General features: G+C 28.4%; 4 protein-coding genes across 4 annotated transcripts; 2 read left to right on the forward strand and 2 right to left on the reverse strand.

Moving 5' to 3' along the window:
* Positions 1-1,615: 1,615 nt before the first annotated feature.
* Positions 1,616-6,468, forward strand: LOC105621343 (putative sodium-coupled neutral amino acid transporter 10). Its single transcript, XM_012202809.1, is given in 7 exon segments — positions 1,616-2,098; positions 3,082-3,352; positions 3,570-3,706; positions 3,780-4,007; positions 4,107-4,311; positions 4,402-4,967; positions 4,970-6,468. Coding segments are annotated over 7 exon segments (2,967 nt in total). The 3' UTR covers positions 6,047-6,468.
* A 612-nt stretch (positions 6,469-7,080) lies between these two features.
* LOC105621345 (bystin) lies at positions 7,081-9,027 on the reverse strand. Its single transcript, XM_012202811.1, has 3 exons — positions 8,887-9,027; positions 7,660-8,585; positions 7,081-7,318 (listed from the first exon to the last, which is right to left on the reverse strand). Exons 1-3 carry the CDS (start codon positions 9,025-9,027, stop codon positions 7,081-7,083), a joined length of 1,305 nt encoding a protein of 434 aa, XP_012058201.1.
* Positions 9,028-9,576: 549 nt separating this feature from the next.
* On the reverse strand, positions 9,577-10,995 carry LOC105621348 (cyclin-dependent kinase 2-interacting protein-like). The gene is made up of 4 exons (XM_012202813.1): positions 10,932-10,995; positions 10,582-10,805; positions 10,293-10,401; positions 9,577-9,831 (listed from the first exon to the last, which is right to left on the reverse strand). Exons 1-4 carry the CDS (start codon positions 10,945-10,947, stop codon positions 9,635-9,637), a joined length of 546 nt encoding a protein of 181 aa, XP_012058203.1. The 5' UTR covers positions 10,948-10,995; the 3' UTR covers positions 9,577-9,634.
* Positions 10,996-11,800: 805 nt separating this feature from the next.
* Positions 11,801-15,316, forward strand: LOC105621346 (DNA replication licensing factor Mcm7). The gene is made up of 10 exons (XM_012202812.1): positions 11,801-11,840; positions 11,942-12,147; positions 12,320-12,483; positions 12,567-12,747; positions 12,873-13,010; positions 13,119-13,304; positions 13,387-13,600; positions 13,726-14,203; positions 14,378-14,529; positions 14,901-15,316. Exons 1-10 carry the CDS (start codon positions 11,801-11,803, stop codon positions 15,314-15,316), a joined length of 2,175 nt encoding a protein of 724 aa, XP_012058202.1.
* The last annotated feature ends 4,678 nt before the right edge of the window (positions 15,317-19,994 follow it).

The raw sequence follows: 19,994 nt of genomic DNA on the forward strand, positions 1-19,994 counted from the left end.
GGCCATCTATTAGGTAAATTCCGGTTCTATATTTACTATACGTAATAACTTCTATAGCATACATTATACGTCAAGTATATATATATATATATATATATATATATATATATGTATATATATATATATGTAAATTCTGAAATATTGTAAGATTTTTTATTTTAAATTTTTGAAGAAAGTTTTTTAAAATCTGAAAAAATTTTAAATATATTTTCTTCAGAAATTTTCGTAAATTTAAAATATAACAATTTTTAAAAATATTATGAAACAAAAATTCTTTTTATCAAATTTTCAAGAATAATTATGAACACAAATTAATCTGTTTTATATAATTAACACTAAAATGTTATTGTAAGTAAACCTTTATCCAAGTGCTCTTTTTAAGTGTAATTTTTATTATTAAAATATTGATAGCTTAAAATAATATTTTAATATGTTTAACATAATTCATTAAAATAGTGTTGATTTAGTTATAACAATCTCCCTCCTCCTATAAAGTAGAAAAAAATGTAAAAAGATTCTCAATTATGTGGTATGAACTTTCATCCAGAATAATATTAATATAAAAAAATAATATTTCAGGATTAAATATATTTCCTAATAAATAATTACTCTCATATGCGAGTTATGTGCGTGTTGTATGTATCCTTAGTATATGTTCTGTGTGCGTATCATTGTAATTTCATGTTGAAATCGAATGACGACATCCAATGCATCCAAGGTGGTGGTATCTAATGGTTCTAATGGTTCTACTGATAGTTCTAAAAAACCGGCATCTTAATTTCTCTGTCGTTAAATCCGGTTTGTCACTAATGTGTGACGTATAATGTAATAGCAGAAAAATGAATAGGATTTTTGCGCGACTAGCGCAAAATAATCCTTCATGTGTAACAACTGTATCGACCAAGTTTAACCTCGTCATCCACATTGGAATTGGAAGAAAAACTGATTAATGCCGCGCAGTTACTCGCATGTGAAATTCATTTTGCACGCTGAAGAACAACAATGTTTTCTATTAGTAAGATATTTGTTTTGGTAACGTTGTGGAGCTGACGTGGATCTATTGGATTCACTCAATTAAATCCTAGATCTTTCCAGAGTTGACATCTATTGAATCTATACAATTATCTCTTTGTCATTGTTTGTTACAGTTATAAATTTGGATTATTATTCTTGTTAAAGTATTTATCTTTATTTACATATGAATTTTTATCATTTGATTTTTTTAAATCGATCATAAGCTTCCTTCTTTGTGATTCATAAGAATGTGATGCTAAGAAAAATAGAACAACATTTGACTTGTTTCATTAAATGGAACATACTCTGTTATCTATATTTCTGACCTACAATGAATCATAACATTCTTATTTACACTATATACAAAGATGAAATGATCTATGTTACATCGTGTCGCTTATGTATTTGAAAAGCATCATGTATTTTCACATCAGCTCCAGAGAATTAATATCGAGCAACTTCATTTGTCATTAACAGGTCATTTCTGATTATAGAGGCTCAATGAGATGTGAAACTCAAAGAGACCTGTCGCACTGCGCCAGATAAGGAAAAATCATAATACAGATAACAGTCAGGCCAGATTTTCCAAATGATCCTCAAAATGATTTCCCAAATGTCGCATGTGATGACTCTCGCTAATAGCATCATAGGTGTGAGCGTTCTGGCGATGCCCTTCTGCTTTAAACAATGTGGTATAGTACTGGCTGTTCTGGTGCTGCTTCTATGCAGTACTTTGTCTCGATTGGCCTGTTATTTCCTCGTCAAGTCAGCTGTGATATCGAGAAGACGCAACTTTGAGCTACTCGCCTTCCACGCGTTTGGCCACATGGGAAAGTTTCTGGCAGAATTATTTATTATTGGTTTTATGCTAGGTACTTGCATTGCCTATTTTGTTGTTGTTGGTGATCTGGGACCGCAGATAATCTGCAAGATGATGAGCAAGAATCCGGCGGACATTCGCACTAGTTTGCTAATTTTCACTGGACTCTTCATAGTTTTACCCTTGGGATTGCTTCGAAACATTGACAGTCTGTCTAGTATTTGCACTGCTACCATTGTCTTTTATCTCTGTCTTGTATTAAAGGTATAATATATAAAGTACAATTTATTCCATATCTTAGCTAATATAAATCATGTTCATTTAATGATGAATTCAGTTACTTGCACTGCACTAGAGTTTTATTAGTGAATATTAAAGTTACTTTATACAAAATATTTAAAAGCAGTAATATAGTACGGCTATGTCTAAAATTATTAGCACTTTTATAAACCATAATTCTTAGTACATAGATTAAAATAAATACGATAATATATATATATATATATATATATATATTCTATCTTGAAATTAGTTAAGATACATATTTTTTTTAATTTATTGCATAATTGTATTAATGACATACTAATATGCCAAAACAAGACTTATAAATTGTTGATTATGAAAAAATGGAGACAAATATCAAAATTCATTTGCAGAAAATTAATAAAGTTTATCAAAAGAATTGTGTAGAAATTATTTAATTTAATTCTGCAAGTGCAATTTTAATATTTGTCCCCATTCTTTCATAATCACAATTTATAAATCTTATTTTGAAGAATAGTTTCGATTATGGATTTTTTTTTTGTTAAGTTAGAAAACTTATAAATATTGTATCTAATTTATGAAGGCCAATCGATATTGGTCATACTTTTTTAAACCATGACATACTAGCATTTAATACAATTACGCAATAAATTTAAAATAATATCTCGGCTGCTAATTTCAAGAAATTATTAAAATGCTGATTAAGAAATTAAAAAAACGCTAATTAATGGAGTGTCTAAACATTTTTATACATGGCTATAATCGATTTTAACTTTGGAATAATATAAATATATTCTATTAATAACATGACAATATTATTATTGAATATTTAATCGTTTAAAATATTTATATGCGTTACATTTATTTTTACTATAATATTTTCATGTAAAGCAGCTTTTTTTTGGTATGCACTAATTTAATATAATGGATTCGCTATAAGATTCATAAGCACTAATTAATATACTTTTTTTTCTAATTGATAGATTATGGGCGAATCAACTCTACATATTTTTATGGGAGATTGGTTTAACAATGTTAATTATTGGAGACCAGCCGGCATCCTTCAATGCCTACCGATATTTTCTATGGCTCTTTTCTGTCAAACGCAGTTGTTTGAAATATACGAAACCATTCCGAATGTATCCTTAGAGAAAATGAACGACGTTGTAAGAGGAGCTTTAAATATATGTACACTTGTATATATGTGCGTTGGCTTGTTCGGTTACATTGCATTTTGTACCCAACCATTCACAGGTAATTCAATAAAGCTGTATAATATACAGCTTATAATTATTTGGTCTATTCTTTTCTAAGCTAAACTTTTTAAATCGTTTATCTTTTTTGCTTATTTTTCTTGAAGAAAAAGAAACGAAAAATGAATGCAAGAAATGCAAGAAGTTTAGAAAAGAAAAGAATAGATCTCTTGTCAAATTGATACTTCACTATCCTTTATCATTATTATATTTTGCAGGAAATATTTTATTGAGTTTCGAACCTAGTATTACATCAGAATTGATTAAACTGGGATTCGTGTTTTCGGTTGCGTTTAGTTTTCCTCTAGTCATATTTCCATGTCGTGCGAGCTTGAATTCTCTCTTATTTCGCCGGGTATGTATATACTGTAAATAAATCTAGAGCATAAGTATATACTGCTAGAATTCCTAATTTACTACTATGTTAGGTGTATACTCATGAACCGTCTGTCAATTATCTATCGGAGTTCAGATTTCGATGCCTCACAATCGCGATAGTCAGCATTTCCCTGATCGTCGGTATTTTAGTGCCGAACATAGAGTTTGTTCTTGGTATTGTGGGATCAACGATTGGTGTGATGATTTGTTTAATATTCCCGACAATATTTTTTATCTCCATAAGCAGCAAAAATACTAATGAAAGACTTATAGCACAGGTAAAGTCCTTTCCTGTAAACCTCAGTTTCACGATTTTTTTCTTTTAACTTTTTATAATATAATATATATTTATAATATAATATATATTTTATATCTAGTGCATTTTAATCGTCGGTGTTTGGATCATGATCCTCGGTACATACGCCAATTTATATGCTATAGAGAAGTCTACAAACACAAAATTAGCGGTGACTAATAAGCCGCTCGTTCAAATCAATAATTTACCATTAGAAATAATTAAAGATGATTTACATATCATTCCCGACATTCCCAATAGTCTGGAACTTATTCCCAGAGCGAAAGGTACAAATTATTATTTAAATTTATTAAATCTATCATTTTTATTGTTACATTCATTTTATATTATTTTCTTAATTTTATGTTATATTACAGACAAAATTAATCAACTACCTGACATAAATGTTATCGACAAAATATTAGATCTGAAAGTGGAAGACGTTCGACAAGAACCACCAATACCTGTTGAACGTATCATCAGCGAAAAGCCAAATGTTGAAAAGTCTGATAAGATAGTAGTAGGCTCTCTTGTACCAGAAATAAAAAATATAGATGAAACAATCAAAAATGAAAATTTAAATGCACAAGCACAGATTGCTATAAATATTGATAACGCTAAAATTGATAAACCTGTTACTTTGAAAGCGGAAGAAAAGATAAAGATAATCGAAGAAAAGGAGCAATCATTGGATTTACAGAAGAATGATAATCTCGTTTTGGATGCAATAAAAAAGGAGGAGTCAGAGTTGGCAGCTGATGGAGATATGGCTAATGCCAGAGCTGTAGAACGACATGAACAACTTAGAAAAACATTGGAGAAACATAAATTGGAGCAACGTCAGATGATGCAGGAACAAAAGGAGATTCTGAAGGATATCAAGGAACAAAAGCAAGAATTCGAGAGGGAGAAACAGAGAATGGCGAAGGACGAGATACTAAAAAAAACGAAAAGGTACAAATTGATGTAAAAGAAAATATTTTGCCAGAAAATAATTTGATAGAAAATAGTAAAAAAGAAAACAGTATAAAGAATGAGATGAATATTATCGAAAAAAATAATAAAGAAATTTTGAAAAAGGATTGGAGTAATGCAGACAAAATAAAATTAAATGAAAAGCATGAAAAGCCTCGAAATGAGAATAATAATATGGATATCGCGGTTGAAAATAATAAGGAAAAATTAGATGTGTTTCGCGAAGTTTCTCAAAATAAGAATGTAGAAATACCACAGAAAATATCAGAAAATGCACCAGAAAAATTTCTTCTTATTAAAGAGATTGATCGTGAAATACCAGAGAAATTATTACAAAAAGAAAAACAAGATAAAACGAAAGTAGAAAAAATAGAATTTAATGATTCCAAAAATATGAAGGGACCTATTTTGAACGCTTTGACAAAAGGAGTTCTACAAAGATCTGTTATGGAAGAGGAACTTGCTAAAAAGAATAATAATCATCGATTGAAGCAAGAGAAGAGAGAGATTCTTACGAATGAAGTTGTGAATGCGTCGGACAAATCGCAAGAAAAGTACGATGAAAAATATTTTGTACCTATAGCATTGAAAATGATGAATCAATCAAAATTAGAAAAGATGATCGTTCCATCATTGAATAAGAGCGAACCGGAGATTCTCGTGATTCGTCGAGACATTCTGGAGAACAACGAACGCGAGAAGAGAGACATTGATAGGGAAGCAAGTGTGAATGACACGAAAATAGAGAGCGATCATTTAACTAAGAAACCCGAATCTCTTGTTAAAGACGCCAACGACGCAAACAGCGAGACCTGTTCGAAATTGCGGGAAAATTCAAAGAAATCAGAGGCAGAGAAGGAATCTGAAAGTAGAGTAATTAAATTGAGTACAACTGAAGTGCCTCTGATTAATACAAATCTTTATTTGTCCGAGCAGAAAATAATGAAGACGATTTCTATAGATCAACATGCTGCTCTGGATTCAAAGTATGCAAGTATGAATCAGGAAGACAAAGTTCTCAGTCCTAAAGATAAAACTGAGATATAAATGTCTCAAAAGAATCGAATTAATGTAGCATAATATTAAGTAAATTTAAATCACTTTTTGTTTTTCGAGTTGCGCTATGCTTCCTTATTTATATTCATACAATTAAATTATTATTAAGTTCAAAAATGGAAATTTCTATTGCATCTGTCAAATATGTGTGCACGCGCGCGTGTATGTGTATTACGAGAGTATTATAATATATATTCGTGATATTTATAAGTTGTGTAATTGATAAAAGTGATATATTTAATATAATTTATGTAATTGCATATATGTATGTGATTTTTAATGTGACTGCTGTGTATATTATCCAGTACATTACATTCTTCGTTCTATGGCGTAACAATTGTAAAAATAATGCAAATATTAGTCTAAAGTATTTAATTAAGTATAGGACCAAATACAAATGTATTTTTACACAACAATTCGAATCTTTTCTTGCAAATCATTTGACTCACTAAGATATTTAAATTTTATTTTAATGTTTTTTTCTCATATTTTTAAAAATCTATATTAGATCATACATTAGAGATTGAAGATTGCGAATTGAACAGAAGAATTCAACTGTCAGAATAATCAAAACAAAACGGATTAAAGATGTATTACACATGTTTTTTAATGATAAAATGAAAAAATTATGAAAAAAAATTTATTCCAAAGTGATACAAAAAAGTTCAACAACAATTAGAACTAGAATCTGAATAAAAAATTATTTTAATGAAAAGTAAACTTTTTTAAAAAATTAAAATGAGGAAAGTTTCATATAAACTACAAAATTGTTAAATATAAATATTAATCTCTCTTATTGAACTATTTCATGTGCATAACATCCAATTTTATACGGAAAGTATAAATTTCTAATTTCAATCATTTTTTACAGACACTATATACATTTAATATTATGTCTTTATTATTCAATTTATAAAATTCTAATTTTCAATTTATAATTCTCAATTTCTAATATATAATCTGATACCTTCATATTATAATTACATTATAATTACAAATATTAATACAATAACTATTTGGATGCATTATGTATCTTTAATATCCATTAGTTCTGGTTTGGTTTCTGTAATTTCTATGTCTCTACATTTCGCGTGTTGTAATTCCCTCCTGATTTCAGGAGTGATCGAATGATGCGACTGTTTCCTCAGTAGTCCTAGCAAAGCCTCCTTTTGTTCGGAACTGATATCGCTCTTGTATCGTTGTACAAACGTTAAGAGGGCCTGATGCCATAGTACTGGCAACTCTCTTGTGTCTCTTTCAAACCTAATGAAATATATTTTGATATGAACATAGTTCTTAATAATTTTCATTTAAAATTTATTGTTATTATATATCATTCTCCTACTTCAAAAGTAGTACAATTAAAAAATATGATGTTACCATGAATGAATTAAGTAAACATTATTCTATTAATCCAAAGTGAACTTAATTTCACAAAAATAGTCACAATTAAAAATTGTGATTATTAAATGTGAATATATTTCTTTTTGTCGATAGTAATTAATTAGTCAATAATTTTCTGTCAAATCAAAAAATAGTCTTCTTCTTTTCTGAGAAACTTAATTATTGAAATTATGTCACTTTTTAAGTAAGGGATATCTTACCTAAGAAAGTGAAACACTACTCCGTCCACTACTCTGTATGGAAGCGCATATTTCTTATCTAAGAAGATCCTGAGAAAGATACTGTTAGCGCCCGTATAATCCATCTCTGCGATTTTTAATATAGCCGCTGAAGAATGTAAAATTGGTATAGAATTGTTTGCGATCACAGATCCGATGATAGTGGCCTCTCTGAGTGTGCACGTTCCTGATTCTAAGAGTGGTAGGAGAATTCCCTTCATAAATCCAGCTGGTTTATACAATGCTTTTCTCAGCGCTTGATACAAATGAAAATTTAGTTTTTTATATTCTGCCAAATCATCCCGAATGCGTGGTAGCAGGACTAAGTTGTAGAACCTCTGGGCCATCTTATCTTTCAAGTTTGAAGCAAATATCCTTGTCCCCTGATACATGGCAGCAGCAGACCACTTTGTTGGGTCTGTGATATAAAGTATTTGCTCCCAATTCTTCAAGGTGGGCACGAGCTTAAAAGCTTTCGGTAGCTTGCCACTACGATATTTCGCCAGGACGTCTCTGACACCCTCATACATCGCCTTTACCCGTGGATCCAAATCCTGCAGTTGAATAGTTCCGGCGTCAGAGAACTGTGTTTCGATTTCTGTCTTTTTTTCTGTCAATTTTTCCATTATTATGTCTGCCAGTGTCTTCATGGGCGCTGCATCCTTTGACATGAACATCTGTAATGCCCGCTCATCGTCCTCATCAATGTTAATGTTCTCGTAATATACATCCTCTACTGGTTCTCCATCATCGCTAGATTGATCCTCATCGTCACTGAAATCAGAGCCAAGATTCACTTTTGATTTTTTGGGTTTCTCAAGATTACTAGGACCAATCTCATCTTCGATCTCTAGCTGCTGTTGCCTAGCTTGCGACAAGATTTTCTTCGTCAGAGTTGGTGCTATATACTAAAAATTAAAATTAAAAAATGTAAGAGTGAGATAAAAAATTTTCCAAAGGACTTAACTATCTCTCGAATTTTTTTATTTAAAAAAAAAATAGAAACAGCATAAATTGCAATTGAAATAAAAAATAAAAAAGATTTTGATAATGCAGTCTAATGCCATCACTTCCAAGTTTTCTGTAGTTTTGTGTATTTTAAATTTATTTATTTATGTGTTTTTTAAAGAACTTAATTATTTCTATTTGATTTCAAAAAACAGAATGTAATAAACAAATACAGTAAATAAAGTAAATGCTGAAACTAACCTCCTCTTCATCAGCTCGACGCCTGATTTTTTGCCGGTTTTTTACTTTCACTTCTTTCTCAAGTTCTATTTGATCCGCCAAACCAATTTTCGGTTCTTTAGTTTCGCCTTTAGATACTTTGACTTTTTTCGCTTTACCCATTTTTTAAGCAATATCAAATTATATTTCTAGTAATATAACAATATCAACAAAAACACGTGTATGAACGAGGAATAAAGTCGGAGGAGGGAGGGGATTTAAAATAAGCATGGCGGAAACTGACACTGTAGCATCGATATTTCGTAACATCGACATCTTGAATTGATATTCTGGACTTCGATATTTCCAATTATTGATGCGAAGCCTATATTGTATCGATATTCGATACAAATAAAATTGGATATTTTTAATTGCGAATTGCTATTATTAGTAAAGATATCAGTTACGGTACGTAGAGAAGATTCAAGTTTTGGCTAAGGTTCAAGTTTTGGCTAAGGATATTTTTCGCAATAAATTATTTATAAACTTTTAAGATATCTATTAGCGTTAATATCATTAAATTAATTTGCAATATTACTATTCTACAGTTTTAAATTAAGATTCAAGACCGAAAATTACTTAAGCGCACATATATAAATTTATACCAAAATATACTTAAGCTCTATCTATTATATTTTAATCTAGATTCTTGACATAAATAAAATTGCAATTTTTTTTTCCAGCCGTTTATATATTTGCTTTATATAAGTATATTAATTAGAAGTTTTTCTCATCTGTGACCAGTTTCAATAAGCAATGAATCTAATAAAATCGTTAAATTTTCAGTTATAAAAGGCTCGTACACCCAAGCTGCTAGATGAAGCATCTTCCAAGATTCTGTATAATTGTGAGCAACATTTTCGAGTAATTTGCGTTTCAATTTGACTTCCATATAATATGCTTCATATATAGTTTCTGCTACTTCACCTAAACATTTTGGAAGCATAATATTATAACATAGTTTTATCAAATAATTTAATTATGTAATCAAAATATCAAAATATTATAAGATATACAAATAAGTTTTTAGCAAATAAAATGTTAGCAAAGTTCTAACAATTTGCTACTGGATATTTCAAACAAAATATCATATAACAAATTGACATCAATTGTATTTTTTACAGAATTTGCTTGGTTTTCAACAGTTTACTAACAGTTTATATTGACAGATCTTTTATTCTGTCAATAGCAGAACCTGTCAATATAAACTATAATGCATTTAACTGTGCTTAAATAGCCTTTTTATATGATATATAATTTGTAATATTTTTGAAAATTTAGTTACGTTAACCAAAGAACAATCAAAACTTAACATCTTTTTATAGCAAACGCTGTGTAAAGTATATATTTTCTAGATTATAAATCTAGTTATTTAAGTTATTTCTTACCAAACCTTGTTGTCGGCCATGTTGTAAATAATTTATCTATAGTTTTTTCTAAGGTTGATACAGTTTTTAATTGATTCTTAATATGATCTAAGTTTTTAACTATGCCGTCCTAAAAATAAGATTATTAATAGTTATTTATATTAATAAATTATAGATATAATTCTAAATTCAATAAAACATCAATTAAATCAAAATAATATTAATCTAAATCTGTAAAGTTGTAAAAATATGAAATAATGTAGTAAAAGAATGTATATGCTCTTAAAAAAAAAAAGAGAGAAAAATTTACCAGATTATCACAAATATTTTCTAACTTATCACACAAATCTTGTAAAATCTTAGAATAATTTTTATTATGTTTTTCTTGTGTTATGTCTTTTAAATAAGTAATTCCTTGAATATGAAGGTTATTCCATTGCTGTATATTTGCATGAATATCTGCAGCTAAATCACGTATAAGACGTACGGTTCCTGTTAAATTTTTTCCTTGGAACGATTTAGGCGAAGATAATTCTGTAATATTCGTTTGAATAAAATGTATCATTTAAACTTTCATATATTTCTTTAATGCTATTTAATATACAAATTCTTTAATATATATAATTTATATATAATATATATATATAAGCATAAACTTACTAATGGGAGAAAACATTTTCTTGTCAGCATAACGTTTAAATAAAAATATTCAATTTTCTATTTTCTCTTACTTTTCTTCTTTGGTTAAGGTTCGATAGGAGACTATGGAGACCTCTAGTTGAAAACGAATTTCTTTATGCTGAAATTACAGCAATTAAAATACTACATGAATACAATTTAATGAATAGCGTTTTTTAATTGCAATATTTGTAATTAGTCATCTGAAGACTCGTACAGAATGATCTCTTTGGAAAAAAGACAAAATAAAAATTCATTCCGATATCTCTTTCACCATGAGGTGCATATAATTTTATTATAATTTTTTAAGAAATAATTTGTAGAACCTTTAAAAATTTGAAAAATTTTTTAAAAAATTAAACAGTTATTCAGAAATTCCGAAAAATTCTATAAACATTACATAAAATTCTAAATATTATAAAATAATGTAAAAATTTAGGTAATTATTTAGAATAACCCCTCCTCCTCCCCTCTATCCACCTCAAATCTTAATAAAAATACACTTATTCGTGTTTTTACTCAAAACGAAAAAATGAAGAAGGCAAAACAAATAAACATAAGAATATTAATTTAATTATGCAATAATAGTTTTCCATTAGTCTCATGACTATCATAGATTTGTCCAATAATTCGGATCAATACGAATCGTCGAAAAGTTCATACTGAAAATCCGGTTTATTTCTTTAGAGTTTCTTTTCAACATGTTTTACAATCTATGCTCATAATTTGCGCGCGAAGTCGAGGCATAACGTTATTTAACCACATATTCGTATTTAGTTGAGATCAATTGAGAAAAAAACATTTTATAAAGTAAATTTTAAGTAAGGCTGCGTTTTATTAACTTATAAAAAATGACGACTAAAGTATCACGAGATTATGTTAAAGACAAAGGTAAGATTTGTCTATGTTCTCAGAATTTGTGGAGAAGACTATATAATCGACATTAAAGTTTTGATAATGCTACCTATAAATTTTCCAAATATTTATTTAAGAACAAATAAAGACCTTCTTCCTGGAATTTGTGACAATGGATGATACAGGAAAAAAAACCTTCAAATATAGAGATATGCTTACGAAAATAGCACACCGTGAACAAATTAGCTTCGAAATTGATTTGGATGATTTACACTCGTACGATGATGAATTAGCCATGTCTATCACTAATAATACAAGAAGATATACTAATTTAGTCCTGAATGTACGTATAGAAATTATTGCCAATACTCTCAAGATAATTTAAAATAAGAAGATTTATACTTGGCATGTAGACATATTAATACTTAAATTTGATTTACTGTAAACTAATGCATGTATAAGTTTATGTATTTTACAGCAGATAGAAATTATTTATGATGAATTTTTTAATACAGCTGGTTCAAGAAATGCTGCCTGACTTCAAAGAAGGAATTGTTCTGCCTAAAGATTCCTTGGATGTATACACAGAACATCGATTATTATTGGAAGCACGTAATATAGCACCAGGTGTTCAAAATGCTGCGAAAGTTAATTATGCTCCTGAATTGATGCGACGTTTGTAAGAAAACCTAATTTACGTTTCGACATTCTTTGTATAGAAACAACATAATCTAGATTCATAGATATGTCTATACTTTCTAGTGAAGTGTACTTCAAAGATTTCTCTGATGCAAAGGCGTACTCAGTAAGAGATATTAAGGCAGATAAGATAGGGAAATTAGTAACAGTTAGAGGTATTGTTACTAAAGCGACCGAAGTAAAGCCGATGATAGTTGTGGCAACGTATACATGTGACGAATGCGGTTCGGAAGTGAGCCAGCCAGTACGAAAGCTGATATTGTTTCTCTTTTATACATCCAATATTCTATGCTCAAATAATATATTTTGCAATTTGTACAATATTTAAATATATTTTCTTTTTTTATATTATATAATTGATTATTACAGGTACATTCTTTAAGTTTTATGCCTATACGAACATGTCCAAGTGATGGATGCCGCGTAAATAAATCTGGTGGCAGGTTGTATTTGCAGACAAAGGGCTCAAAGTTCATCAAATTTCAAGAAATAAAAATACAAGAACACGTAAATTTATAAATATTCAAATAAAAATTTATAAGTTCACATATTTTTTTGATAAAAATTTTACAAGTTTACAAACATTCTTAAATTGCTGACATGTGTATTTTACAGAGCGAGCAAGTTCCAGTTGGCCACATACCTCGATCATTGACTATCTTTTGTCGAGGCGAAACAACAAGAACTTGTCTACCTGGGGATCACGTCATTGTGACTGGTGTATTTTTACCTTTTCTAAAAACAGGTTTTAGTGCTAGAGCAGGGCCTGCACTTTCCAGCGAAACTTACTTGGATGCCCATGTAAGAATAAATATATCAATTCTACACATCACAAATTAATCTTAGTCTTTTGATGCAAAGTTTATTTTTTATTCAATTTCAGAAAGTGGTATGCCTGAATAACACGGATATCGCAGACGACAGTAATGCAGAATTGACCGATGAAGAATTAGGTTTGCTTATGCAAGATGATTTTTATAACAAGTTGGCTTGTTCTTTAGCCCCTGAAATTTATGGACTTGAAGATGTTAAGAAGGCATTGCTTCTGCTTCTGGTTGGAGGAACAGACAAGAAGAAAGGCGATATTAAAATTCGAGGTAAAGATATTACTGTGTGATTTAACAACTTAACGTTTATCTCTACTTTGATACCTAAAAATATTTTTATCTACTTTGATATATTAAAATATCAATAGACATTAAGATAATTTTATTGTTTCTAGGCAATATTAATATTTGTTTGATGGGAGACCCTGGCGTCGCAAAGTCGCAATTATTATCCTATATTACGCGATTAGCTCCAAGATCGCAGTATACTACAGGACGAGGATCATCCGGTGTGGGTTTAACCGCTGCTATCATGAAAGATCCTTTAACAGGTCAGATGGTATTGGAAGGTGGAGCTTTGGTATTGGCAGATCAGGGAGTGTGTTGCATCGATGAGTTTGATAAAATGGCAGATGCGGATAGAACGGCAATTCATGAAGTGATGGAGCAACAGACCATATCTATTGCTAAAGCTGGAATAATGGCCCGTTTGAACGCCAGAGTTTCTATATTAGCCGCTGCCAATCCAGCATATGGCAGATACAATCCACAGAGAACAGTCGAGCAGAATATTCAATTGCCCGCCGCATTGCTGTCACGATTTGATTTGTTGTGGCTTATTCAAGATCGCGCAGATCGAAGTAATGATCTTAAGTAAGTAATTTATAATATTAAAAGTAAAAAAATATAATACTCTTATATTATTTTTAATATTACAAATCGCAGACGCTTTAGACATCTTAATCTATATATCTAATTAAACATAAGTCGTTCTAATTTCATATTTTATGATATTTATATGATAATGAATAAGTATTCTTTTGATAGACTCGCGCAACATATCACATATGTTCATCAACATTGCTCGCAACCTCCGACGGAAACAGAAGCTATAGATATGAAATTGATAAGAAAATACATAAATTTGTGTAAAACGAAAGAACCTGTTGTGTCGGAAGAATTAACAGAATATATTGTAGGTGTGTATATACAATTCATGTTATAATTTTATTATATCATTATGCCTTAATACATATCTCTTCCTATAATGATATAAATAAAAAATTATCACTTTGAGTTGATTGCAGATAAAGAATAGAAACGTAAAGAGAAAAAAAGAACATATTTTAAAGCATACTTTTATTCTTTATAATGAATTATAACACTAAAATTACATTTTAAAATTAATGTTTCAAAATTTTAATAAACATTCAAACTGATTTTCTGGAACGCTTTGTTTTCTTATAGAATGATATCATGGTTGTAACAAATAAGGGATACGAAATATTATTTATTGTCATCATGTACTAAAAATTATTTGGTAGATTTCTGAAATATCATTCTTTTGCAGACTCTTACGCGGAAATGCGGAAAGAGGCGCGTAACAGCCACGACAAAACATTTACTTCCGCTCGAAATCTACTGGCTATCCTTCGGTTGTCGACGGCATTAGCACGGTTACGATTATCGAATGTAGTTGATAAGGATGATATAACAGAAGCAAACAGATTAGTAGAGATGTCCAAACATTCAATTAATTACTCCGAACAACGCACTAAAAACGTGCAACAAGATCCGATCAACAGGATCTTCCAACTAATACGAGAACTTGCTGGCGATAAAAAAACTGTTAAAGTGTCTGATATTCTGGAGCGATGTACGAGCAAAGGATTTAAACCTGATCCAATATTTAGATGCATTGAAGAATACGAAACGTTAAATGTGTGGCAGGTCAATCAGACCAGAAGATTAATCACTTTCATTTAAGCTTGATTTTTTCAACTTAACATCTATTGCACGAACTAATATTTTTTATACTTTTAAAATATACTCATTCTGTATTTTTTACAATAAAAGATAAACAGTTTTTATTTAAGTATGATAATTTATTATAATAACATTAAATATACAGGTGTACCATTTTAATTTACCCCTTTCACAGGACAAGATTTGTCGCAGGACAAGATCGAATCAAAAATATGTTCAGACAAAAATTGTATGGCTTGATAGTGCGAATAGAGGTAAAATTAATTTTCGAAAAAGTTAATGTTTTATGATTACATGAAGAGTATGGCTATTTAAAAAAATGAAATTATGATTTTTTTTTAGTAGAGGAATCATATGATTTTGATGTTAATAATAAGTATCTGTATAAGAATATTAATATATGGATGTTAATGAGAAAAAAATCTAAAATCTGCAAATAATTTTATTGTGAAAAATAAGAGAGTTTAAACTTGGAATTCCCCATGTTTCGAAACGAGTGTCATATATGTATATAGCATGTTCTAATAAGGAATTGTTTAGATGACATTTTGTTTATTATGAAATCTCATACTATATAAATATTATCGAGTGTAACTTTTCAAAGAAATAAGATCGCAGCAATCGAAAACTTATTATCAGCATTCATATTTCATGCAGCATTCATGTTTTGTTATTATTATTACACAAATGTATAAATTAACAGTCAGAATTATGTTTTATTAGTACAATTTTATTTTATAGAGTAAGTTCTTATAATACCTTATTGAAATGTATACATTACATAATTTTTTAAATGAAATTATAAAAACGTTTTCGATTAAAAATTAAATGTCTAAGAATATGTCTAAGAACGTAATGATTCAATTAAATGATAATTTTTAATTATTTTTTCATACATTTTCAATGTTAGTTTTATTTTTTTTAAAGAGTGATATCAGTGCACTACTGCACACCTCGACTATATAAATCTAATCCATCAACACATTGATAACATTTGGAAAAAGATGCTTGATTCAAAAAATGATTATGACTCATTTCTTTTTCGCGGTGAAACTAATACAACTATTAATATCTTACAATCGACTCACTATATAAATTTGCACCAATTAGAGCTGACACTAAGTGTCAACACTAAGTCGTGCGAATACAACTTTAATTAAAGCACGGCATAATTTACGTATTGAATAGATATAAATACTCCCATAAAACGAACGTTTTAGGATTTCCTTTACTCTATACGTTGCTTCGGGCTCTACACATTCAAAATACAATTTTTTGGTCATTTAGTAGAAAATCATGAAGACAGTTTCTTTAAAAATGTTTTCACAGAAAATACCGTGAGTAAATGATAAATAGTTAAAAATATATGATGTGATTTATAATATAATTATTTCTTATTTTTCTTCAAAATGTATTTCTTATAGTAATTTTTAATGATATTGTTTGAATTCAATCAAATTGTAAAGATTCATTATTGTATGATTATATTTAAAGCAAATATAATAATTATTAAAATAATTATTAAAATAATTGTTGTAACAGATTGTTGATAGTTCCACAAGAATGGAATGAAATGAGACAGTTATTTCCTTGTTGGGACAAACCATAATTAAAGACCACATTTAATATTTCAATAAAATATCCTCGCTATATTTCAGTTTTATCAAACATGCCGACACAGTTACAGAAAAACTATGACAATTATAGTGATTCATTACGCACATACTTCCATATTACGCCTCCAATGTCCATTTTTCAAATTGCAATAGTTATGACAATATTAATCCATTAAAATTAATGAAAACATTACTTTGTGATGCGAATGTTGTTCAAAACAGCAGTTTCCGAAATTTGAGTTTGTACAGAGAATCATAAACAACATTACATTGCATTTAAAATCTGAATTTGGTGAGATAAATATTCCAAAAATGAATCACATTGCAATTCCAAATTTTTATCACAAGACGACATATCGAAATGGGGACTCATATTTCATACGTAATGCATATATTTAAATATAAAATATGTTAAACGAAAAAATAATATGCATCAATTGAATTTTTTAAAAGTTTAAAATTTATTAATTTATAAATTTTAATAATTATCATTATCATACAAGGTGATTCGTACAATTATTATACAATTTAAATTTTGAAATAAATATGGAATAATTCTAATTGTATTTTTTTTCTAAAATTGTGTTTTTTTTCATCAGCTGTGCATAAAAAAACCAGAATATGATTATAAGAAAATTAACAATTGCAAGATTTTTCACATTATTCCATGCCAAAATATGCTAGAATAAAGTATTAAATATTTCGTATGCTACATTGACATTTTAATAATTCTTTTTAATATCTTAAAATATAAAATATCTTTAAATATCTTAAAATATAAAAAAAATTGTATAAATAATTAAAAGAATCTGTATGATTAAAAATATATACAGACTATTTAAAAAATAGAAGTAATTAGGAAATGTCTTTTACGCCTTCAAATAATTTTGATAATTGTATCGAATTGAGGAGCCTTTTCCTATGACTCAAAATCAAGGTTATGGGAGTCTCACTTATTCAGTATATTTACCCTTTTTACTGAGTGATATCTTCTTCTGTACTAAACATCTACTTATAAAACACTTTTTCATATATTTCATATATTTATAAATTTTATTTTATTTATAAATTTAATATAAATTTTATTCGCAATTGCATCTGTCACATTATATAAATTATATCAAGTTAGACATTTGTTGTATTTTATTAAGAAATACGAAAAGCAAAATCCACTTTTTTAACAAAATTAATAACGAAAGTGGATATTTAACGAGATATTACATTACACATTTAATGTCAAACTGAATCTAATAAAATACAATAATTTGGTTTCATTATAATTTATCATATACAGAATTATAAATAATTTAAAATGTCAAATATCTTATACACATTATTAAAAACAAATTAAATAGAAAAATGTAAAACAAGTAATATGTTTTATTCAAGAAAAACAAAGAATTGCATGTTAGATTAATTATAATAATTTTTAGGGAAGCCAATCTTATTTATAATGAAACATTGGATACAGTTAAGCGTAGAAGTTGGTGGTTTCATTGATGATTACACGACGGTTTTACTACTATGTTCAGAGAAGAAGCTGTTGCTAAGGTTTTTATATTTATTAATATCGCAATATATGAAAAATATATCTCTGCAATGTATACCATTTTTATATTTGAAACTTAGATCCGAGATCATATCTTTTTCAAAATCTATATATTATCTGAAATTTGTGACGATATACTTTTAAATAGGAACAATAATATTATATAAAAATTTTTGTAAAAAAAACTCCTAAAAATTTTTTCAATTAAATGTTAAAAAAATATTACAATTTAAGGCATATAATATGACAATTATGTGAAAACATATTTTAATAAATGGATTCACACGGGTTAGATTTCTAAACTGAATTATGAAAACTGTAAAAAATAATTTTAATAATAATGCACAAACATGTACATGTATATAATGTGTAATAATACATTATTAGCTGTAATAATACGTTATTAGCTCACAATGCGGACATATTTTTTATCTTAACGTTTATGCATAATTATGAAATTTTAATTTTAGAGCTTCAATAATTCTGTAATTTTGGATCTCTTCATAATTCAGAATCAATACGAATCTCTTCATCTGAATTCTCATTTTAATGTGAATCCTGTGGAAATCATTAGCCTATCAGACATTAATTTTCAGTTTTCCTCGCTACATGAAAGGTAATAACAATTAAATAATCTTTCAGTACAAATTTACATATATGAATATTATGAAAGAAAAGGAAGGAAAAGTTTAGTTGGGAAAAATTCTACACGTTTTATGTAATTATAAAAATAAGTAAAAGATATTTCTGCAAATATTTGCACATTAAGTCGGATATTTGACGTTGCACTAATAATGAAAGTATGCATGATGAGTGTTTTAAACATATGAAACGTACGAATGCATCTTCTTCATATGTATGTATGAATTCCTTTTAATGTGAGAAAGAAGATAAAATAAAAAAACGAGAGAAGTATTTCTCTCAGTGTCAATCTCATAAAATTTATAATACAGTTTAATAAAGTACTTTTTTTTAACTGAATAGGATACTACTGTAATCAAATGTGATTTATTAATCCGGGGCATCATTACAAAATATTTAAATATTTTGCTGGACATTATGAGAATATAAGTGTTATCAATTGTGCTAAAATCATTGATGATGCATTTCATTTGATGATGAATCGTCAGCTCGACGTATCTGTATTTTGGAATCTCACGCAATTCTTATCACAAGAGACAAATTTTGATGTGTGGTATCCAATGATTAAAGTATTTGAATATATGTCGATTACAATTCCACTTTCCAAAGAAGAAATTAAAATTAATTATTACCGATATTATGGTAATGATCAATGAATATTATATTTAACAAAGACTATTAGTTACACAGAAAAGAATTTGTGGTTGAAATCGAGTGCCATCAAAAGTCGAGAAAGTTTATTAGAATTCTAGTTGAGCTAATTGAGATAATCTGAAATTCTGATTGATACAATATTTCTGGTAAGATCTATTAGATTTCTTATTGTTATCAGAATAATATTATATTAATTATAATAATTATATCAAAGAGT

The sequence above is a fragment of the Atta cephalotes genome (assembly GCF_000143395.1).
Source record: "Atta cephalotes unplaced genomic scaffold scaffold00033, whole genome shotgun sequence".
Taxonomy (NCBI): Eukaryota; Metazoa; Arthropoda; class Insecta; order Hymenoptera; family Formicidae; genus Atta; species Atta cephalotes.